The 24,152-nt window shown below is 34.1% G+C and overlaps 2 protein-coding genes across 3 annotated transcripts; both read left to right on the plus strand.

The window, feature by feature from the left end:
• Positions 1-2,771: 2,771 nt before the first annotated feature.
• LOC111620528 (trypsin-1-like) lies at positions 2,772-6,355 on the plus strand. Its single transcript, XM_023362455.1, has 6 exons — positions 2,772-2,918; positions 3,088-3,191; positions 3,944-4,022; positions 5,060-5,384; positions 5,453-5,595; positions 6,055-6,355. Exons 1-6 carry the CDS (start codon positions 2,772-2,774, stop codon positions 6,208-6,210), a joined length of 954 nt encoding a protein of 317 aa, XP_023218223.1. The 3' UTR covers positions 6,211-6,355.
• A 2,268-nt stretch (positions 6,356-8,623) lies between these two features.
• LOC111620536 lies at positions 8,624-20,990 on the plus strand. Of its 2 annotated transcripts, none has more exons than XM_023362465.1 (2): positions 8,624-8,639; positions 19,568-20,990. In XM_023362465.1, the coding sequence occupies exon 2, from the start codon at positions 19,606-19,608 to the stop codon at positions 20,314-20,316; it is 711 nt and encodes a 236-aa protein (XP_023218233.1). In that variant the 5' UTR covers positions 8,624-8,639; positions 19,568-19,605; the 3' UTR covers positions 20,317-20,990. The 2 variants fall into 2 exon arrangements, with proteins under 2 accessions (XP_023218233.1, XP_023218232.1); XM_023362464.1 differs by lacking the exon at positions 8,624-8,639 and adding an exon at positions 10,749-10,896.
• The last annotated feature ends 3,162 nt before the right edge of the window (positions 20,991-24,152 follow it).

A 24,152-nucleotide genomic window follows, 5' to 3' on the forward strand; every position in this document is an offset into this window, starting at 1 on the left:
AAAAAAAGATAATATATAGAAGAAAGTAAACAGACAGATTCGACTTTGATTCGAGTCATTAATAGGAAAAAAAAAATAGTAAAGATTCTTTAAAATATTTTAAAGTCGTAAAAATAAATTGATTTTAAAATATTATCGTAATGTATTTTTTATATTTAAACAACAAAATTGTTTCTATCCCTTCTTTTTTTTCTTTCCTTTAAATCATTTATCGTTAACTATTAATTTTTTTTTTTTTTTTTGATAAGTGGAGAAGGGTTTCGCTGTGAATTTTAAACTTTTTCCACTGTTTATTCCTTTTTAAATGGTATAAAAATATAAGAATCTTTAACTTATAAATTACTAACTTTATATAATATAAGATAACAATTATTTTTACTTTTTAAAGTGCTTAAATTAATACTTACAAGTTTTATATCATGTACCCGCTTATCACAATAATGCTTAATATAGAAGGATTAAATGAATTATAAATTAATATTCACAATTATTTAGTGTATTATCTTGGAGTTTTAACAACCTCTACAAGGCCTTATATTCGATATAAATTTATATACAATGTAAATAAAATGATAACAGTCGGCTTTTTCTTATATATTCAGAATATATATCATATCAAATATATATATATATATACATGTTATATAATATATTATCGTACATATACTTGTATAATATAGAAAATTTCAATATTATATAAATGTCAAAATATTCTTAACATTCAGAATAGAAATAAATTATTCAGAATTGAAAATTCTATAAGGAATAAATGTATAAATATAACATAAAAGTCTCTATTGATTAATTATATATAATTGGCTTAAAATTAAAGTATAATTTATATTTATATTAATAAATATATATATATTTGTATACGAGAATCTTTATAAATTTTATTGGAATTTCTGTTGCGTTCAAAAATTCGAGATAAAATAGAAAATAAAAGTCACAGTTGCTGAAACATTTATTTGTATATTCGAAGCATCTTTTATGTTACAGGATAGTAAACAAGCGAAAGGGAAAAGATTTTTAGATAAGCTAAAATCTATGTGACAAAATCCTAGAGGAGTATTTATTAATATCTATACAAATTCTCAAGTAGATAGATACCTTGTTACTAAATCATCAGGAAGTGCAGTAAGAGCGATTCGCTGTATATAGGTAATACCTACAAATATAGGTAAATAAACTCACCACACAAAAAAACTTTGCCAACGTTCCGGAGTCTACGGATATGAAGGATCTTCGGGCAAAATACGTATTCGATTAGTTGTTTGCCCCAAGAAACGTTATATTAAAAAAGAACCAAAGCCCGTTAGGAAAGTTTGCCTTTGCCAGTTTAAATTCTTTTTCTGACTTTATGACCGATAATATGGCGTATTCTTATTAGTATCCACGGTTTTGGCCGCAAACAAATTCGAAAAAGACGCACCGACTTTCGGTTAACCGATTTTTGATCCACTCTTCCTTCATACGTAATCTATACGTTATACGTAAACTGTATCAGAACCGAACTGTATTTTTAATTTCCGTGTTCGGGTGCGATCAAAGGGCATAAGAAATGAAGCTACTGACCTTTAATATCCGTTACTAAATCGAATATCAGCGTTTATTCTTCACTACAGCGGCATCGGGAGACGAGAATCGAGAAATAAACCGGCAAAAATAATAAAAATCTGCAAACAAAAATTATTTGTTTAGACTTTTAACTGTTTCAATGTCAATAAATGTAAAAATTTAATATTAAAAATTGAAAATTCGGGAGTGATTTTATTTGTTTTCCGTGGCTTTTTTTCTCCCTTTCCATTGTTTAACTAACCTAATACAATTAATATTACTAAGATTAACTTCTACGATAATTTAAATAATTAAATCATTTATTCATTTCTAGTTAAATTTTTTTTTTTGCTCTGTAAACCGTAAAGCATACAGTTCCATTACGGTGTACTTTTTTTATACTCCGCAACGATGATGTTTATTATTTTAAAAATTATTTTTGCCGTTCGGACGAGGAGGAGGAGGAGGGGGGAAATCGTAAAAGAAAAGAAAGTGACTCGGGACGAGATAGCATTAACAGTAGCCACGTGCAATTTTCGTTTTAGAACAAAAAAAATGGGGGTAGTCGGAAGGTAAGAGTGAAGTAACTGTACTTAGAAGAAAGAATGTTTCCTTCACAAAATTGCATTGTTAATTGTTCACACGCAGCAATTCGATGAAATAACTCGAACAAAAGGACAAGACCATTCCCCAGTGGATGCCATTAAAGCCTCTTTTAATGGAATCGTAGGAACAACGGCCTCCGGTGTCACTTTTGTTTCGGTTCTTAAAAAAAAAAAATTNTTAGTTTGTCCGGTTAAAACCGGACACACTAACATAAAATTTCCCATTAAAAACATTAGCGTGTCCGGTTTTAACCGGACACGCTAATGTTTTTAATGGGAAATTTTATGTTAGTGTGTCCGGTTTTAACCGGACAAACTAATGTTTTAGTGTATTTTTATATAAAATATCGTATGAAACATTTAAAATAAGAGTTAAATTTAATAAATTTTTAACGTTTTAACTTTTGTTTAATCTTAGTGTTAAGTTTTTAAAAGTATAAAGTGACTTTATATATAGAAAACGGGAATATTTTTCGATTTACCCCAGATTTAACGTGTTAAAAATGAATATTCCTAGTGATAAAATTGTAAATATTCGGGACGTACGTCAGTAGTAAGTAAATGGGATGAAGCTAAAGGAGTTAATCTAAGTTCTTCCTCTTGTCAAATATGATTCGATCCCTTTCAGCCGAAGCAGCAATTCCTCGAGGGAAAGTGTCACGAAGAGATGGTCTTTGCGGAGTCAGTAAGACCTTTTACGAAGGAGACAGGATAGTGGGAGGCAGGAAAGCCTTACCCGGTGAATTTCCTTGGCAGGTATGTTAGAAACGAGAAAAACTAAATTTGATAAAAACCTGTCGCGGTGTTTGACATTTCTATATCTGTCATTCTTTTATATCCGATGAGAACATTTATATCTTTGAATTACCTAAATTTAAAATTGTCTCTCACCCCCTTTTTTATTATTATTATTTTATTTTAAAAGGTATCGCTGCAGAGAAATACTTGGTTTTTCGGTTCTTCGCACATATGCGGTGGTTCCGTCTTGAACGAAAATTGGGTCTTAACGGCAGCGCATTGTGTGCACGGGTTTGTATGCCTTTTCTTTTTTTATATAAATTTCTATGAAGTAAAAAGGGTGTTTTTTTTAAAGTCAATTTTCTACCTTTAATGACTATATTATAGTTTCTAGTAAACCTGTAAACAACGGCCACCGAGAGGTTAAGTTTTTCCGTTTTGAACTGGACGTTATTGGAGGTTGGATTGTACATTTATATTTAATAACAGAAAGAATTTATAATGGTATTTCCAGGTATTAACGATGGAATTTTACGTAGAAGTTTCTGACACGATTCTTTCAATTAAATCTCGTTTAAGTGGATCGCGCAACAAAGGGATGCAGAGGACTCGTATTAATTCCTGGAAAGAAAATCATATTTTAATGATGGCGCTTATACCTCTGTAGGTTATTCATCTAAGGCACTGTTTTACCAATCCGTACGAAACCGAGCAATGCATTCATCAATGTCTTTTCTTCTTTAAACAACAGCTTGACTTTAGAACGTACCGGAAATTAATATCGAAAGGGGGGAGGAAAGGAGAAGATAATTTCTACCAAACTATAAATCCGCCATGCGTAACGTCTAGATTTTAATAAAGGCGACCATCCCGATCGGAGGTCGAAGAGCGTAGAGGAATTAAAAGTTTTAATTACAGAAACGGAATGGAGAAAATCAAATACGATAAAGCCGTTATACGACCTTGACCTTTCGACCCGATTCTCCTCTCCTTCCATTAAGCCGAAGAAGATTTTTTAAAATATCTATTTGGTTTCGTTGCAGGGTACCTTCTAACAAGTTCCTTGTCAAATTTGGCCTGCAAATTCTTTCCGACTCGAGCCCAGGCGTCGTCAGTAGAAAGGTTAGTCACAAACCCAGTTAAATTGAATTACGATTCGCTTAGTCTCTTGCTAATTACAATTTCCAAATTTGTTCGTTGCAATGGGATTTAATACGGATACCGATTCCAATTACCTTTCTACCTTCTCACCTTCTCTGAGTCGATTCGGATTAAAAATCGCCACCAAACTTTTTATCCCTTCTTTCGATTGGGATTATTATATTTTTATTTTTCTAAAGAAAAGACTGAAATTTAATTTTATCTCACCCCCTTTTTTTTCTTTTCTTTTCCTCCCCCCTTTGTATTTAAGTGTTATTATTTCGTTCCGCCGTTTTTCTTTTTAGTATTCACCTCTCGTTCTTACCGAAAAGCTTTGTTTTGAAAACGGGATCACGTGCTTCTCCATCCGATTTAAAGTGTTGCCAGTTCCCTAAAGTAAAATTTCCCTAAATGTGCGATTAAAACTTCCCTAAGATGTGCCGCTATGCAAATATATATAGATTTGGCTTTAATTAACTTTGTTTTATTTTTTTGTTTTTGTTTAAATCCCTAAACGTCAGAATATTCTGGAAAATGTTCTAATTTAGAAATATTGATTTTACCGAATTAAAAATGTCTTAATTTCTGTTCGTGTTGAGAATTCCGCCGCTTCGTTAAACCGTAGCGAAACGTATTTCCGTTGATTTAATATACAATTTTTCCCTATACGTAAAATTTCCCTAAATAAAAGGAATTTACTTTAAAAAATTCCCTACTGTAAATATTTTTTTCGATGCTCGGGGATATACTATTTCCCCACAGAAAGATAAATATATAGGGAAAAATTACATCCGCGTTAAAATTAATGATGGAGAAAATTATAATTACTTTAGTAGTATGTAAGTGAACGAATTGAAAATCTGACTTATTTTAACGGGAATGAATATTTTTTCCCGAATTTCCTTAAACTTTGAAAAAAATTCCCCGCACAGGGAAAAGTTGGGCCAACGTGTTTAAACAGATAAGGGCAACGGCGACAGGATGGACGAAATCGTGCATTAGAGAGTTTCCTTAATTGAAATTCCTGCGATAAACAATGGCGCGCAGCAATTGTAGATAAAGAGAAATCAATATACTTTAACTGCCTAGTCAAATCTAGGGATTTAACGGCCGTATCATTTTCTAATTCCGATTTTGATGGTCCGACGTCCATTCAGGTTTCCGAGATAGTTGTACACTCCGACTACGACGATAGCAGTTTGCACAACGACATCGCACTGTTGAGACTTTCCACCCCTCTGGACCTATCGTCCTCTAATGAGCACATCAACTCCATCTGTCTCCCTTCGGACCTTCACGTCCAAGGATTTACTACCGCCTCCGGGTGGGGATCCACGCGCGAAGGTAGGATTCAGAGCATCCACGCGTTAACCTTCTCCTTGGCTCAATTACGAAATCATTTCTTTTCGTAGACGGATATTCCACCGACGAACTTCGAGCCGTGGAGGTTCCCATCATCGGTTTGAGCCAATGTCGCTCCATGTATGGTCGAGGAGCCATTGCCGATTCCATGCTATGTGCGGGATACAGCCAGGGTGGTAAAGATTCTTGTCAGGTGGGTAAATGATCCTCCTAAACTTTGTGTATTGTACAAGTGCTTTTCATACTACAATCTTGTGTACTTTGTGTACGTTCTGGAGGGTTGAGAATGTACTGTACTTCTGTATATTTTACACTATTATCGAAAATGGGACGATTGCAGGTAATTCCACGTCATTTTTTTGATCCTTACTCGATATAATTCCGTGTATTTTATTAAAGGATGCAATATTATAACTTATTTAACATAACAAGTTAATCTTAGTTTGATGTATACTATCTTCTGTGCCAACTAACCTCCACCTTTAGCCATTGTTAACCATTATTGCTCGTATTAAAAGCCAGGATAGGGCAAATCTAAACATTGTTTCCGTTTAACTAAATTATTCTATACTAATTCAGTGATTATTATTACTTTCGTGTGTTCTTCTGTGTTAATTCTATGTATTGACATTAGTCCTTTGTATTTTTATAGGGTGATTCGGGTGGACCGCTCATCCAACGTAAAGGAGGGAAAGCCGAACTGGTTGGAATCGTTTCTTGGGGCATAGGTTGCGCTCGACCTAACAAGCCGGGTGTGTACACCAGACTATCATCGTACCTGAAGTGGATAGAGGAGCACGCCTACTAACTACTGATCCCTTCGGAACGGTCATATTTGACACGACACAACAGAAACAAACGGGCGGCGGGCCCAATTTCAAATCCTGAATGATTAAACAAGTCAATTAATTTACTTTTGGTGTAACAAAAGAATAAACAGAAGTAAAATTTAATCCTAGAAATTAAAAAAAAAAACAAAAAAAAATTCACGAGGCATTCTTTCTTAATTGACTCGTTTTACAATCCGCAGGGAAAAAGCCAAGGTATATTTTGTTACTTTCCCTGATGAGATGCAGTTTGATTAATTAATTTGCTTTTGTTCTATTAACCAATCGAGAATTTGCATTTAGACGATCGCCTTACGGGGGCGAAATTCTAACGGATCCCCTTACACTACAACCCCTCAAATGTCGCCATCTAGCGGATAAAAGTAGTAATTAAAGAGCGGGGGGAAGATTAAAAAGAGCACTCGGAACACGTCCGATTGCATACGTCTATCGTTTCACCCGAACAAAATAATTCAATTAAACAAGAACAAAAACGGGGAGCGAAAACGGTCCGCTCCAGGCACTAATCTAGCCGAACCATCGATGTTACTATGGTAACACAAGATACACAAAATTGCTTTTATAGCAACAAACCCGAAGTGTTACGCCCCTTCTATGAGTATGATTTACAAACCTCCAAATCCGGTGAATGCCCGCTGATCCCTTATTAAGTTCCACGCTACTATAGTATTAATCTTACCATAGTATAAATTTACCATTTTCTTAATTATAATACTTTTTTTTTAACTGGCACGCGATCTGGGGGGGAGCCAGAAACACCAAGATCCTGCCAAAAGTCTACTACTACAGCATTAATCTGATAAACTCTCCGATTGCGGTTTTTATACCGTTTACATGATGCTATTAGGAAGTTATTCTCCCTCAAGAGATATAAAACAAATAAGTACTACCATAGATACAATAATAATAAGAGGAAAGACACATTTAGTTTCGGTTTAATACTATTAACGGGGGAAAAAACATTTTCTTCAAGTACACATAATTAATTTAATGAAAAAAAAATACTACTATGGGAATAATATAATAAACAACGCACACCTTTATAACCGCTAGATATAAACTAAAACTCTCATTTCCACTGTAGTTCAGTTAAAAATACAGAACAGAACATACTTCTATAGTAGGATAGGTGCTTAAAATAAAGAAAAAATAAATAAATACACAGGTTTGTTACCGTTATTTTAAGGTAAAATCCCTGGTTTTTCTGTCGAGAAGCGTAAAATAATGCATACTGTTATGACAATAAAGGCACACATACAAGTAAAGAAAAAAAAATGTTACTGTAGGAATAAAATAATAAACACTTTAATACTGTTTCCTCCATTCTGCTGTAGAAGTTCTGTTAAAAGTATATAAAACAGAAAATGCCGCTGTTTTTATAAAATAGTACTTTTTTTACCGTTACAGTAACATAAAAAAACACCCCTTATTTTCGTTATCAACTTCTAAAGGAACTAAATCCTTTCCTGTTTCTTACGCTTATAATCCGATAGAAGAGCATGTTTCTTCTATATTAATACTCGCTACACACAACGATCCGATCAGATCGATACATAAACTTTCAAATTGAATACGATACTACTATAGTATCAACCATAAACAATACAGAAAAGAAAGGTTAAAAGAGCGTAATATATTTTAATTTAAAAAAAAAAGGGAGGAGGGTGCTGTTAGAGGAATACAGTTACTTTCACTCGATACAGGTGATTCGGAGGAATCGATTCTTATTCATAATCGATTACTCTTAAAGAAGTGAAATGTAGAAATTCAAGCGTTAATTCCAGCAATATCAGAAACAGAATTTCATGTGTACAGAAGCATTAACCACTTCAATAACTCGAATTTTCCACCAAATTAGTTCGTGTTGTGGATATTAATATAGTAGCATTAATGTAGCAGCATTTTTATTCACGTCTTTTAAAAGTTGAAGAGCGCCCCGTGAAATCCCGAGCCGCTACTTTAGCGCTACATCAATGGCGTTACGGGTTAATACGTTACGAATTAAAAAGAAAGAAAAAAAAAATGGGAGAAATGAAACGTTTCGATAAGATCGATACATAAATTCGTCAAATTTTACGGGATTCTAATACAGAAAACAATACAAAACAATACATTTGACACCGTGGTATTAATTTATACGAATCTGTATTTATTTATTTTTTCGAGTGCAGCTATGGTTAAGGAAGATCCGAGATGAATTTTTAAATTTTTTTTTGTCTTTTTTTTTTCTAACAATTTTAGTTCGGCTTCCGTCTTCTCCCGATCCCACCTTTTCCAACATTCCAGCCGATCGATTACTCTTGTCAGGTCGGGATGCATCAGTTCAGAAGGTACAACTATAGCAACAACTGAGAAGCAATGGAAGCAAGGTGATGGAGCAGCAGCCAAGGTAAGCTTTCACGCCACTTTAAAGGTTAAGGGGGTTGCTTTTCGAGTCCATTGCAAACCGGACCCGACCCATGATCCAATTTAACGCCCCGTGTAATAACTAATCCGGATTAACGGGATGAGAATTAGGTCACGGCGTGCTATTCCCGACCGATGCTGCTAGGAGATTAATGCGCTGCGCTTTATTTCGGCTTATCTGGCGGGTGCAGTTTGTCTCCCCTTAACGCCTCATTGGGTGAAGAAGTGAGAACGATTTTTTNTTAATTATAATTAAAAGAAAAGGAACTGCCTACATTTCCATAGACCCTTTTAATTAATCTTTTTTTCTCTTAATTACAATTAAAAGAAAAAGGAAAAAGGATTAAGAACGGAGCTAAAATACATCTTACAAAATCTCCTTTTCTTTTAATTATAATTAAAAGAAGAAAACTGCACCGAAAATATGCTTATATTTCTGCACCTTCTTTCGATTGTACCCTTTCTTTTAATCACAATTAAGAGCAAAGGAGTTCTCTTAATTATAATCTACAAAAATATGCGTAATTAGCCGCGATATTTAGTGAATTCTTCTATTAAAAAAAATGCAATTTATGGAGGCAGAAAGGCTTAAAGATGCGTTAGAGATTATTTAAGATAATAAATTGTATATAGGATCTCTTCAATTCTTTTATTTAAGTGGAGAAATGGAAATTCTTGCCGAACAAATTTAATTTTTTTTTTCTTTTCTTTCCTTCTTTATTTTTTTCCCCCAAAATAAATGCATTTGTTAGAACAACTGCGTTGTGACAGCTCATTTCAATATCTTACAATTCATTAGGCAAGCCTGACATAAGTTAATATCCCAGAGGTATGTTTAATTCTTGCTCTGATCTTACATTGCTTTAATTAGCTTTCCTTTTTCACAATTTTAAATCTTGTCAATCCATAGATTGACAATCATTTCCTTTAATACGTCATTTTGTACCTTTAAGCTTCGTACCCTTCGAAAATTATTATTATTATTATTCTACAATAAAACAAACTGAAAAAAAAATAAGAATTAACTTTTAACGCGACAAACCCCCGAAAAAAAATCTGCATTAGTTTTGCCCGGAGTCAAAGAAAGATTCCTTCTGATTTATTTTAAATATATTTTCTTGTTTAAAAGTGAATTAAGTTGTAAAATTCGATTCCAGAATGTAATATCTGTTAAAATGGCTCGAATGCTTTCGAGTGTTCGACGTTTATAAACAAATTGAATCGATTTTTCTGGCGTGAAGAGTGAGCACCTGATTTTTGCACGTTACAGAGGATTGTGTGCAAAAATTGAGGATGGCCCTCGATGGATGAAGGATGTAGAACGAACCATCCGTGCAATAATTGAGATTCCGGGTAGAATTCCAATATGTAACATTTCTGAATTCGTGGTACTGTTTCTCCGTTCCTGTAACTCTCGTGTTACAATGCTTCTCTCCTGTGGCGCACTCGGACGGGAGCAAGGGGCCCTTGCACATTCCGAAGAAAAAGAACAAACACTAGAAAATGTTTGAAAAATCCTTTTTTAATTAAAATTCTTTATTTTTAATTTATATTGTGACGTGTTTTCCATTTCTATACTATTGAAGAATTAGAGGTAACATAAAGTGGGAATTTTATTAAATTCGCATTAAAAACTTTTTCCGTTCAACTCCGCTTTTTCCCAGATTAAATTCTGAGGACGTCATTGCCTCCCTCCCTGCATCTCTTGTTACGGTTCTTTCATTCCTATATCTCTCATGGTACCATTCTCCATGCCTCTATCCTTCGTGGTACCATTCTCCATCCCTGTATCCTTCGTGGTACCATTCTCCATGCCTCTATCCTTCGTGGTACCATTCTCCATCCCTGTATCCTTCGTGGTACCATTCTCCATGCCTGTANAATGAAACGTTTCGATAAGATCGATACATAAATTCGTCAAATTTTACGGGATTCTAATACAGAAAACAATACAAAACAATACATTTGACACCGTGGTATTAATTTATACGAATCTGTATTTATTTATTTTTTCGAGTGCAGCTATGGTTAAGGAAGATCCGAGATGAATTTTTAAATTTTTTTTTGTCTTTTTTTTTTCTAACAATTTTAGTTCGGCTTCCGTCTTCTCCCGATCCCACCTTTTCCAACATTCCAGCCGATCGATTACTCTTGTCAGGTCGGGATGCATCAGTTCAGAAGGTACAACTATAGCAACAACTGAGAAGCAATGGAAGCAAGGTGATGGAGCAGCAGCCAAGGTAAGCTTTCACGCCACTTTAAAGGTTAAGGGGGTTGCTTTTCGAGTCCATTGCAAACCGGACCCGACCCATGATCCAATTTAACGCCCCGTGTAATAACTAATCCGGATTAACGGGATGAGAATTAGGTCACGGCGTGCTATTCCCGACCGATGCTGCTAGGAGATTAATGCGCTGCGCTTTATTTCGGCTTATCTGGCGGGTGCAGTTTGTCTCCCCTTAACGCCTCATTGGGTGAAGAAGTGAGAACGATTTTTTTTCTTTTTTTTTCTTTTTTTTCCGGCGGAAGGGATGCTTTTTCCCCGATGTCGTGTAAGAGGTCGACGACAGCGCCTCTATCAACGCGATTAAGGGACGGGATGAAGAAATGCATTCTGTCTCTCGATACTCTTATATTAATATCGGATTGATGCCGATTAGGATGGCAATTGGTGGTAGAAATCGCCAAGATTAAAACGACCGAAAAATTACTTGAAAATTTAAATAAATAAACTTATTACGCTCTTCTAATATCGAACGTCGGCCGATTAGGGCGACGATTAGCGGGCGATTAATTAGAATTTAATCGCCTAAAAACCGCCCAACGCAAAAAAAATTGATTCGGTTAATTAAACTTATTAACACGTAGAAAATTCTCGGCCGGATGACGGAATATCGAGAATATTTTTCGATCGTAATTTCGGATTGGTTAATTTCACCGGTTGTCCCGTTATCGGGCCAATAAGGTGAAGCGTTTTAAATAATATCCGTTCAACAAGTTAAAGCAGTTTTCTGATCATAGAAAAAAAAAATATTATTTTTGCACGTTTTTTGCATCCGAATAAATTTTATCTTCTTAATAATTTATACAGTCGGAGCGTCGTTTACGCGGATAACCTATTCCTTGGCATTAAATACGAGTTGAGGTAGAGGAAACAAAATTGATTTTTAATAAAAGATTTTATGGGGATAAAGTACTTAAAAATACGGGGGAATTCTCTGTGCGAGGTAAAATAAAGAATTCTTTACTCGCTGGTTTTACTGGTTTCCATTCGTCCTCTGGCATATTCAACAGTACTCCTGTAGATAAATTTTATATTAGAATCATGCTAAGCTAGAAAGCTAGGCCTACGATCTCGTTGTAAATAAGCATTTTATACTGAATTATTTCTTTGTATCGATTTCGTGAAAGAAAATATCAATATATATATATACATTTTAATAAAACTTTTCGTTTTTCTTACTGGTTTGCCGTAAAAATCCCGTTTCTGTAAAATACATACAATAGGCCCGAGATTCTAACGTACTTTACAACTTGAAAACACATTTACAAAAGCCGGGAATAATTCCAATGCGTGTTTTTTTTAATATTTTTTTACCGCTTTAAACTTAAAACGGCCTTAATTAACGACACAAACTAGCTAATGTATTCAGTCTAATCTTATAAATTTGCTTTAATGTAAGGTCTTTTTACTAGGCCTTAGATCGGGATGTTATTTTAGAAGCGTACATTTAAAACGTATGGTGTTTTAATCCATTAAAATTCAAATATATAAGTTTTTATGACATAAATAACTTACTAGATATTGTTTAATTATCTTAAAACAGCTGGCAGGCCTCAATTCTGCTGTACACGTTAGGCCTAATCGACACTGTTTACACCATTCGTGCTCGATGCGGTTTGCGTACGTGGAATTTATATATTAAAATATATTCATTTTTTCCTCCCCGGTTTATGGTAGGCCTTAAGGAATTAAAAGATAAACTATATTCTAGCGTATTTACCGTTCTATATAGCCCGGGTAGTACGAAATCGTAGTAAAATACGGGTTTTGTACGTCACTAACCTATAATTTAACCCGTAAACGTTTTGGCAAGGTATAAATTTTCTTAGACGATATAAGCAGAACGGACGATTTTTAACGGATTTTTACAAAGATCCGGTATAAGTAACACCGCTAAAGATTTACATTTTAAAAGAGGAGGGGGGATGAGGGAGAAGAAGAGCAAAAGTAGTTGTTAAATATTAAATCTTTAGAGTAAGAAGAAATCCTTTTCGGTATAGACAGACGACAACGGAGTAAAAGATTAAATTAAAGCAGAAACTCTTTAATAATGTCGTGTTGGTTTTTCAATGCCCATTGATTTTTCCAAAGGCGATTCTGATAGTGTAAAATCAATGATAAGTGGTTGGTCGATGTAAAGCTGCAGTCTCGGCGCGAAATGGCCGTGTAATTAGCGCGATCTGACCACCTAAGTCTAATCAATGAGGTCCACATGGCCCAAGAAGATCAACTATTAACTTCCTCTTCTCGTTGAAAACTCCCGTGTTCTGTGCCAAAAATTACTAATGTTTTCCCTCCGTTGCCGAGTCTAGCCTAAAAAAAAAAGTATTTGTTTACATCAGTCATTTTTTTTATGTCTTAAATTACGAATTGATAATTCATTTAGCGGCCTACTTTTTAATATTTATGCTTCGAGATTTTCCTTTAAATCTATAGAATCCGGGGGTGGAAAAAAAGGCGAAAAATAAATAAATAAATATAATATAACCGGATGCGATCTTCTAGTTAATAATTTTCTCTCTCTCTCTCTCTTTTCTTGGTCTTAAATATGGCTTTTGAATTATTAAAACTTTAAGAGAAGTCTTTCATTCTATAAAATTGATGTATTGAGTAAAGAATATAAATTGTGCAGCATCATTGTCTTGGATTTCTTTCCCGTATAAATGTCTTTATTTAGTTGAATTTGTTGTTGAAAATCTTATTTTATTTTATTTTTTCTTTTATTCTTCAAAATTTTAAACAAATTCCTTACCGTTCTTTCCAAATTTCCTAAAATTATTTGATAAGTTTGATGCATTTCTTTTTCTATTATCTAGGGGAAAAAAAGACAAAAATTTATCCTTATTTTTTAGGCACGTTTATAACATTTTTCCACTCCAAAATCTTTAGAAAACATTAAGGAAATTTAATTAAAATGAAGATTTTTCTAAACCATTCTTAGGTTTAAAAGTACATCTTTTTTATACTCTAAATTCTAAATAAATCGAGCATTTATATAACTTAAAGTATATATATATATTTTTTTATATTTATATAAATCAATTTTTCTTTCTATNTGTAGTCGTCGTGGTACCATTCCTCCATTCCTGTATTCTTCGTGGATCCTCAAAACGAAGAAAACTCGAGTAAGATTTTACTTTGTTTTGTACGGACATATAAACAAATTAAACAGCTTGTCTGCAAGAAGGGTGCTTGGAGTCACGTGATCGAATTTTTATATTATTTTTTGTAGGAATTTAATAGGTTTTTCTTTCTTTCTTTCCCCTCCCCCTGTGGTCGAATTTACTTGGAATCTAAAAGATATCGTATATTTAACTGTAACCGGAAAACAAGCTTAGCAAGAGAAAGCAATTTTAAAGAAAGGAGGAAAAGAATTCAACCTTCAATCGAAGATGGATGTTTCTGAATGAAAAGAAAAAGTTTTCTTTTCTTCTGCATCCTCCGCGCCATCGCTAGAACGAATCTACGCAGGTGAGTGTAAATATTTAATAAGGTTAATCGCTTCTATTTCCTAAAAATAGTTTTGGTTTCGGTACAAAAAAAAGCAATAATATCGAATATTTTTTTCAATTTTTTATTTTTTTATTTCAAGAATTCTACCCGCTACCGAGCAATTATTATCAATTTCTATCCTCTGCAATCTTATCGATCACGTGATAACGGGTTTATGCACCGTCACGTGATTACATTTTATAAATTTGTATAATTAAACAAAGTATTGGTCTAATTTTAAGCGCGAATTTCCATTGCTAATTTGAATTGATTGCTGTCTTTTATTACGTCAAATTTCTCGTCACCGGTTGCCCAATTTAGAGGCTTGCCGCCAGAAGAAACAAAGTCTAATATTGTTAACCTATCAGCAACTTCGATTCTTCTACCCTGACGGCTGTGGTCGACATAATTCAATCTTTCAGTTTGTTCTAGTAATGTAGTGCGTTGACATTTTTAGGTTACATTTACAACCCTTTTTTTCATGTTTATTATTCTATTTTCCATAATATTCGTGTATAAAATTATCAAAAATAACTAATTTAATAATAATAATGCTTTAAAATTTGTTTAAATTTATAATTTCGGGCTCCTTCGGCGATACAAACCCTGCAACAGAATCGCAGTGTGAAAGCACCTCTTGATTTTGTTTCGGGTTGCTCTTACGATTTTATGCCATTTTCGCGCTCTTAATGACTTTATTATTGATTCTTAATGCTGTAAATTTGTTTTAAAACACTAACTTTTATCTAATTTTATATTAATTCAGTTTATTTTTCGGTTTAGTAAAATAAGTTTGAAAGTATTTTGAGCTACGCGCGATGCGTTGAAAGGTGCTTCACGATCGTACAAAGCCGTAGAAGCTTCGGTATAGCCTTAAATTAAAAGATTATTGTAATTTAATTAAATTAATCACTCGATATAACGTACGGTCACGTTATTGTATCCACTCGATGACTAAAAATCTGTAAGTGGTATCAGTCACCCGATAGTGTATTGTTTTGGTGGAGTGGTGAGATTATATTACCGATAAATTCTCTATATACGGGTCACGTAATCCGTTCGTTAGGAATGGTTGCTTTTAATCACCCGACATATCCGGTTTCGTTAAAGTAAAGCTACTCAAAAAAGCCGTTCTTACGCCATCAACAAATAGTTCGAAATCAAACTGGTAAAAAGTAATCTAAAGCGGCATTTTTTTTTCTTTTTTTAATATTTCGGAGCGTGTCATTTCATAATAGAATAACACTACGCTAACTGGACCCGTGATTAACGAGTGATACGGTTTTCGATCGCGTGATGTCCCAGAATAAAATATGGCGGCCTTTGGACGTATCGATCATGTGACTGCCACGAAAGCCGAACGTATTCATCCACTGGACCGATCACGTGATCAGTTATACACTCGAACGCTTTTTTTGTGTGTGTGGTTTCGCGCGCGAATTCCCGCACGTGTTAGCGATTTTTTACACCTCATACGCGTGTTTATGTGACGTAAGAGAACAAATGAATGAAGTCCGATGGGAAGAGAAATGTGTGGACAACCTTTCTATGGGAGGTCAATAAAGGCAGAAGAGGAAAATAATGCACAAATCTTAATGGTTGAAAGGAAATGAATTTGTCGTTCTTTCGATGTTGGCAAAGAATTTTCGGATTTATTGGNTTTCGCTTAACGTTGCCTAATTAAAATATTATTTGGTTATTTAAGCAAACGGCCTTTGGCATCGTTTATCTCTTTACAAATTGCAAAAAAAAGAAAAAAACATTTTATTTTCTGGAAAATCTGGAATGGGTTTCGCTTCAAAAGCTCTTAAATGGAAATAAATAAACGAGAAAAGTTCACTTTACAGACTGTAATTAACAGAAGCAAAAAAAATTATATATTTATTATAAAATTTGGAAGTTAACCGACAACAGTTTTTAACGAATAAAAGAAAAAATAATTAAAAAAAAAATACGAAAAAGTGTGTGTGTTTTTTTAGAATTATCCAGTTATATTTTTATGAGTACCACCCTCAATTTTTAATTAAAAATTAATTATAGAGTATAAGGTATCCCGTTGCATATTTCGTTAGGTTGAAATGTAGCGGGCGATAAGCGAAAGTTGAAAAAAATAACCCAAGTTTTGTGGTAGTTTTTCTAACTATTGAGTAGAACGTGTGGTGAAGTTGGAAGAGCGATCTACCCGGCGGCATGCAGATAAGAGTGGTATTATACTTTAGCGGTGATACTTTTGGTACTGCGCGTAACAGCGCGCTGCATTCCAACTGTTTATCTATCCATTTTCTAGGTTGGAATAGAGGGACATTTATTATTCTTCGGTAAATTAGTATGTAACGTAGGAAGGACGAAGCTCAATAGCACCTATTAATGCATACGATGGAAAAAAAACACGTGATTATTGCGTACTCCCTTTTGAGAATGTTGTTTGTCATGCTAGACACGTGGTGTGCCCATTGAGGAAAGTGATTTATGAGCCTCCGCTCTGTTTACCTAATGAGTGGCTCTCCATGGATGCAACCGTACAAATTACTTTAACTCGAGAAATATTACTGAGATTTTAATCTGCGTTAATAAAACTAATAATTTTTTTTTTCTATTTGATTACTTAGGAAGCGGGCTTTTGTTAAACATATCCTTTTAGTCGATTAATTTCTTACACTTAAGAACGTGCGGACAGGTAAAATCCTAGAAGGATAACCGCATAAAGGACATTAACGAATCCTTATTCTGAAGGGACCAGAAAAGACAAGTTCCTGTACTTACTGTCTGGTGTTGGACGGTTTTATCGAGCTCTGTGCACGTAAGCCCAGTTCCGTACACCTCTACTTAATAGTTTTATTCTCCCTTAGCGTGCTGTAACCCTTAGGTATAAGTTACTTCACTGGCAGATTTTCCAAATCCTTAGATGACCACGGCCGGAATATTCCGACTTAATGCATCCGTGATTTATGGAGACATTAGATGCGGTACCCTCATATTTTTTCCGGATTGGCACATCTTATTTGGCACAGATGGGCCCTTTATGTGTTGCGGCGCATTGTTCGACAACTATTTTATGCATCGAACCCGATGTAAGAGCCTCTTTACGATATTTATGATTATTCTCTTGTCGATATATTCTACATTCGGTCACCGATTTCGTGTTACTTTTTCTTATTGTTTACAAACTGCCGGTCGGTTTCTCGCTAAAATTGCTCCGAAATTCTATCCGAGACACGTTTGCTTCCTCCGTAGAGAACGTCAAATGTGACGTCTCGACTGTCGTCATAAAGAGGTTGCGCGGAAATTATAATTTGTTTAGTCGAAGTGCGAGACAATTTGTAAAAGGGAGAAACAAAATCGACCGGCTAAGCATTTACCTCTATTAACATAGAGATAAAAATCTTATCTGAATTATTGGACTCGACTTTTTTCTTATTCTTTTGTATATATATATATATATATATCGGGTGAATGCGATAAAAGGACTTAGACAGGCTATTGTGTGTGTAGCCATTAGGTAGACGAAGCTACCTCGAGAACTATCTTCGATAACGTCAATGGAGTTTCACTTGATGCTTTATTGTCGAGTAGTGAATCATTGGCCTAATGTGCTCGTGATACGAATTTATCTTTGAAATTATTTCATGGATTTCCATTTAGACTGCCTCACAACCTCGATAACGTTTAAGGATTCTCGTTGTTCCATTGTCGAATTTGGACCTCCCGTATCGCTCGTTGGTCCGTGAGTACGCAGTGTGACGTTATTTAAAACATTTCATCGAAAAAAATCTTACAAACCGTTCGAACGAAACCGTAATTAATAGAATTGAGATATAGATTACAATGCAACAAAATGGCAGTAGCAATGAAAATATAAGGAAGAAAGATTTTGCCTCTTTCGCCAAATTATTCAGTCGGCGATAAGTAGAATCCTCTTACGTATGTATGGACATTTATCTTTGGAAGAGCTCCTGATTAAAATCTCGGAAGGAGGTAGTTTCTGCAGAATTTATTACTCAATAATTCTCATCTGGATAATCGGACCAGTTGCATATTTTATCAAAATCCTCACCGGATCCCGAAATTTAGTAGCGGCCAAGAGGTGGGTCTCTTTGCAAAGATTAGCTAATTTGCGATGCAGACAATTAGCGTATAACAACATTAATGTCTGGCCAAAAAAAAAAAAATAAGAGATGCAGATAATCGGGCAGATAAGGAAGATAACGAAAATAGCCGGAGAAGAGGTTGTTTTAATTTTAAAGGGAAAAAAATAACGTTGTAAAGGTTAAAAAATATTCATTAGGAGGAGGTCTGAAGCGTCCTTAATTTGATAAAGTACGAGATAAATTCTTTTTATTGGAAATATGGCCACATCGGCGATGATGTCATGCTAAAGCAATAATTTAGTTAATGGTGTCTACTCTGCCTTAATTTAGTGATTTGCTGAGCATTTTGCAGCCAGATGACAGAATACTTAATATCCCTTGTCAGATTCTGAAATCGCTTATAAATTTATTACTTAGAATTAATTTGATAAATAATTCCATCTCGATGTATAATAGTTTAAAATGTTTCTGTTGTAATTTATAAAATAATTATGTTAATTGAAGTATTAATAAGGTTAGTGTTTCGGTTGCGGACGATGCGAAATTGTGATTCGTTTGGCCGTGATAAAAATGAATGGAGATAAAGAATGATGCCGAATTAGTATTCCGGTAGACGAGTAATTAGATTTAGAAGAGAAATAACATTGATATGAGTCGGTAACGACGCTCTAGAAATGTTTTTTTCACCATTAAGCTTGTCTTGCAATTGTTTGATCCCTGGAAACCGCGCAACCCGTGTATGAAGCGCCATGGCGTAAAGATGCTGTTCGCGTAGCGGAGAAATATTTTTAAGAAATATCTTCCATTTCCTAGCTTAGTTTTAATGTTGAAATAAAGCGATGGTAATAAACCCCAGTTTCACAGATGCCAGAATAAATTAATATTAAGCAGTATTTCCCATCAAGGGAGTCGCTCCTCTTAACTGAAGATTCAAAATTCTGTCGAGCGTGAACGTATCGAATCTCTTCTGAATTATTAAACCATTCGGATTCTAAATGCTCCAATGGTTTGCTGAAATATTACTCAGATAGTATTCTTTATTTCTAGGGTGTTGAAACCATCGACGAGTCCGGGATGAGTGGAATATGGAGAGTTCCCACCAGACGGAAGGGGAACTTTTGCCTACGGATGGACAATCACCTCTGGGTGAAAGCGCCGATGATCTCTCAGATAAGACAAGCAGCGGACTGAATAAGAACCTCCTCCGATGTCTTCTACTCTTGTTGCCGGTAGGAATCCCGATTGTAGTTTACCTGAAAGACATTGATGCCACCCGGAGAATATTCCTAGCGGCTTTCATCCTGTTCTTGGTTATCGTCTTGTCCTGCATGTTAATGGCGTTGCTCAGGTCGCGCAGGAGATCTCTGGAAGATTCTTCCTCCAACAGTGAAATCGCTAGAGAGTTGGCGCATCGGCACCTGATGGCGGTCACCAACAGGTTCCTCCCCAGAGGAGCACCCCACGCCAGATGCCACAGGCAACTGCACGAGACTGTCATCGGGGATCCCAGAAGGCCCCAGAGAGGGAGATTGCCCATACATTATCAGTTAGCCCCCACTTACAGCCGCTCGCCTTCGCCTCGTAGAGCGGGAATATCATCGTGCAGGGCGCAATTCGGACTCACCTCCCCATCTCATTGCAACACCATCGACGTGCAGGGGATACTGTTTAGAAGGGACGATCCGCCACCCTACGAAGAAGCTCTTCGTTGCCCTTTGGCCAACGCGGAGTATTACAGGGTTCATACCTCAAGACAGGAGACGCCTCCGCCCTCTTACGAGAGAGCAGTTACTTAAAAAAAAGAAAAAGAGGACTCTTTACTTCAAGGACCACACATTCACCAACACACACTTTCGACCAAAAAACCTAGATAAATAGATGGTTTCTTCTTAGAGCCTTGGGCCAGTCATGTATTTTTAAATGTATTATCATAAATTACATAACTAGAAGTTATTTTGTAGCTTTGTAAAATGGTTTTTTCTCTCGTAAAGTTAAACGTTTAGAAAATAGAAAAAAAAAAAATTTTCGCCGTTTGGAAGATGTTCATTTGTGGATAGAGTTGTGCCAAAAAAGGGACTCTTTTAAATGTTATTTTATGATGGGACACGTTCTCTAGGCGCACAGTATGGAACATTTCTAGAACTTTAGACCAATAAAAGAAAAAAAAATAACATAACATAAAACCTAGATATTTTTTAATCATATTTATTATTCTTCTATTGTTTTATTCGCTTGAATATCCACACACATTCGTGTTTATAAGAGAAAATAATAATAATAATAAAAAAAATATTGAGAAATTAGAAAAGCCTCCAGTTTAATTTAATTATCCACATCCCGCACTAACAATTATCATTTAAAAGGTGTCAGATTGATAAATTTCAGCAGAAATTGCCTTCTTTCGACCCGTTCGATAGAGATAATAATATTATATGATGAGTTTGGCTCTACACAAATCGGCATCTCTTGGCTCCTCCATTTCTTTGCCAATGGCTCCGACTCGGACGTTATCCTCCGCTCTTAGAATTTAAAATATTCTTTACGAAATTTCTTAATTGGATCTGTAATGTGAGCGCAATCTTCTAAATTATCGATTTATTTTTGAATTTTTTTTTCTTTTTATATAATTATTCCCAGATGACGAACCGTTTGGCATTTAAACTGGGACAATAAAATTGGTAAAATATTCTAAAATTAAGTAATTTCCGTATAAATTTACTATAAAATTCGTCCGCGCTCGCCTCTAAACATTTTACATTTTCCAATTTCTTCTTAGTCGTTTGTTATTTTGACATTTTACACGTTCCCACGCGTGACCCGACGTTGACGTTTACCAACCTGTAATACGCGAGCCACCCCCGAAGTAGCGGCCGCAATGATAACTAAATTGGAATCGATCCAAAGGATTTCTACGACGTTTAGAGGTTGAGAACCCTGGCACGGAAACTTAAACAGATACGAGTTTAAAGATAATATCCATTAAAATTAATTAAAATAAGACCGAAGAAAAAGATGCGATCGATAATTTTATAATTAATAAAATAAGAAGAGAAATTATGACATTTAAATCCATTAATTGAGCATTTCTTCTTCTTCTTCTTCTTCTTCTTCTTCTTCTCCCTTTCTCCCTTTCTTTTTCTTCTCTTTTGGGGGTGTTTCTTTATCCAAATATTACGTAGCTTTTATCAAACGTGTTTCCGATGTGAAAATAACACTTAAAAATATTCAATAAAGATGAAGTTTTTGGACTTTCGCCAACAAACTATTAAACAAAAGGTGCTGCTGCTGAATTTAATGCAGGAATTCATGATGTTTTCCTGAAACCAGACTCTAGGCATCCATTTAAAATGGCTACAAAAATTGACTTTTAAATCCGAAATTCACCCATAAATAATTTCAAGCATTTATTCACTTTATTTAACTACAATATTACATATATTTTCTTATATTAAGCTGGCAATTATCTAAATATAATCCGAAACATAAACACCCTAAATTCTTAATAATATATTAAAAAATTAATTCCTACTTTTTTAATTAAGCATTACAGAAAAAAATATATATATAAATAGGAAGTGTGTGGTTTATTTTTAAGGGTAGAAAAAGCCAGAAATTAGCTCGAAAACTTCCTGTTTTTTTTTGAAGGGGAAGACTGTAAAATGACTGTTATTCTGTTAACAAGTGAGAATGGAGGAGTATGAGAGTGTCGAAGAAACAATTTTATGGAGTAAGAAGGATGTGTGACGGGTAGGGAGGGGGAGAGTTGATGATTTCTACGAGTACACTAGACAATGCTGGATAGTCTACGCCTTCCCTGCTCCAAAATTGGAAAAAAATAAAGCAATTTTACTAATTTATAAACAATTCTATAGCTACAATTAAATGTTATGATGTAAAATTATACCGAGTGGCCCCAATCTCACGTGTCTCGAAGGTCTTAATACGTCGATGATACTAGGCATGTTTTTAAAGAAATGAAATTATGCGAATGGGGTGAAGAACGAGAATATAGCAAGGTTTTTTTTTTTTAATTAAAGACGGNAGAATGTTTCCTTCACAAAATTGCATTGTTAATTGTTCACACGCAGCAATTCGATGAAATAACTCGAACAAAAGGACAAGACCATTCCCCAGTGGATGCCATTAAAGCCTCTTTTAATGGAATCGTAGGAACAACGGCCTCCGGTGTCACCACTTTTGTTTCGGTTCTTAAAAAAAAAAAATTTCCGAGACTCAAACATTTTTGTTTTTATGAATATATTTCATAAAAATACTATAAACAGGTAAATTACGTCGGAAAAGTTTTACAGAAATTTAAAATTCGAATAATAATAATAATAATAATAATAATATAAAAATGGTTAAATGAAATAGAGAAAGAATTATTTCACGATTTTCTAACATTGCTTGAGTTAAAGATATATATATATATTTTTTTCCATCTTTAAACAATCCCATAAATCAGATGTCTACAGCTGTAGAAGACTGTGCAAATCAATGAATAAAGAAATACTGCTGCAAACCGCATCTGTAAATGATTTACCGCAGTAAAGAACCACAGAATAAACTTAACGGTGTATAATTGGTGGAGAGTGAATTGTACGAGACTTTACTCTTACTAATTGAAGCATTTACCTTCTTTTATAGTCTACGTTCTTAAGATTTTTTTTCTTTTTTTTTTTTTGGAATGTTTGTTTTTGTTATTAAATTCTTATTTTATAGCACTTTATTTATCTTATCTTATTTTATTTTATTTTTTCTTTTATTCTTCAAAATTTTAAACAAATTCCTTACCGTTCTTTCCAAATTTCCTAAAATTATTTGATAAGTTTGATGCATTTCTTTTTCTATTATCTAGGGGAAAAAAAGACAAAAATTTATCCTTATTTTTTAGGCACGTTTATAACATTTTTCCACTCCAAAATCTTTAGAAAACATTAAGGAAATTTAATTAAAATGAAGATTTTTCTAAACCATTCTTAGGTTTAAAAGTACATCTTTTTTATACTCTAAATTCTAAATAAATCGAGCATTTATATAACTTAAAGTATATATATATATTTTTTTATATTTATATAAATCAATTTTTCTTTCTATATTTAATATTTTTATAAAAACAAAAGTAAATCATTGTGGAAATTGTACAGAAATATTTTATACAACTTTCCAAACCATCATAACTCTATTATCAAATACTAAAATATAGACTATAATTTACTATATTTAAAAATAATAATAATATTCTACCTTGGTTAATAATAGTATAATAAAAATATAAGGAAAAAGAGAAGAAATAATAATAATAATATAAAAATGGTTAAATGAAATAGAGAAAGAATTATTTCACGATTTTCTAACATTGCTTGAGTTAAAGATATATATATATATTTTTTTCCATCTTTAAACAATCCCATAAATCAGATGTCTACAGCTGTAGAAGACTGTGCAAATCAATGAATAAAGAAATACTGCTGCAAACCGCATCTGTAAATGATTTACCGCAGTAAAGAACCACAGAATAAACTTAACGGTGTATAATTGGTGGAGAGTGAATTGTACGAGACTTTACTCTTACTAATTGAAGCATTTACCTTCTTTTATAGTCTACGTTCTTAAGATTTTTTTTCTTTTT

Source organism: Centruroides sculpturatus, unplaced genomic scaffold, assembly GCF_000671375.1.
Source record: "Centruroides sculpturatus isolate CEXI.00-Female unplaced genomic scaffold, Cexi_2.0 scaffold244, whole genome shotgun sequence".
Classification (NCBI taxonomy): Eukaryota; Metazoa; Arthropoda; class Arachnida; order Scorpiones; family Buthidae; genus Centruroides; species Centruroides sculpturatus.

Coding starts and splice junctions, on each gene's coding strand:
- LOC111620536 (XM_023362465.1), top strand. CDS start 19,606: ATGGAGAGTTCCCACCAGACGGAAGGGGAACTTTTGCCTACGGATGGA.
- LOC111620528 (XM_023362455.1), top strand. CDS start 2,772: ATGATTCGATCCCTTTCAGCCGAAGCAGCAATTCCTCGAGGGAAAGTG. Junction 3,192..3,943: donor GCAGCGCATTGTGTGCACGG/GTTTGTATGCCT, acceptor GTTTCGTTGCAG/GGTACCTTCTAACAAGTTCC. Junction 4,023..5,059: donor CAGGCGTCGTCAGTAGAAAG/GTTAGTCACAAA, acceptor TTCCTTAATTGA/AATTCCTGCGATAAACAATG.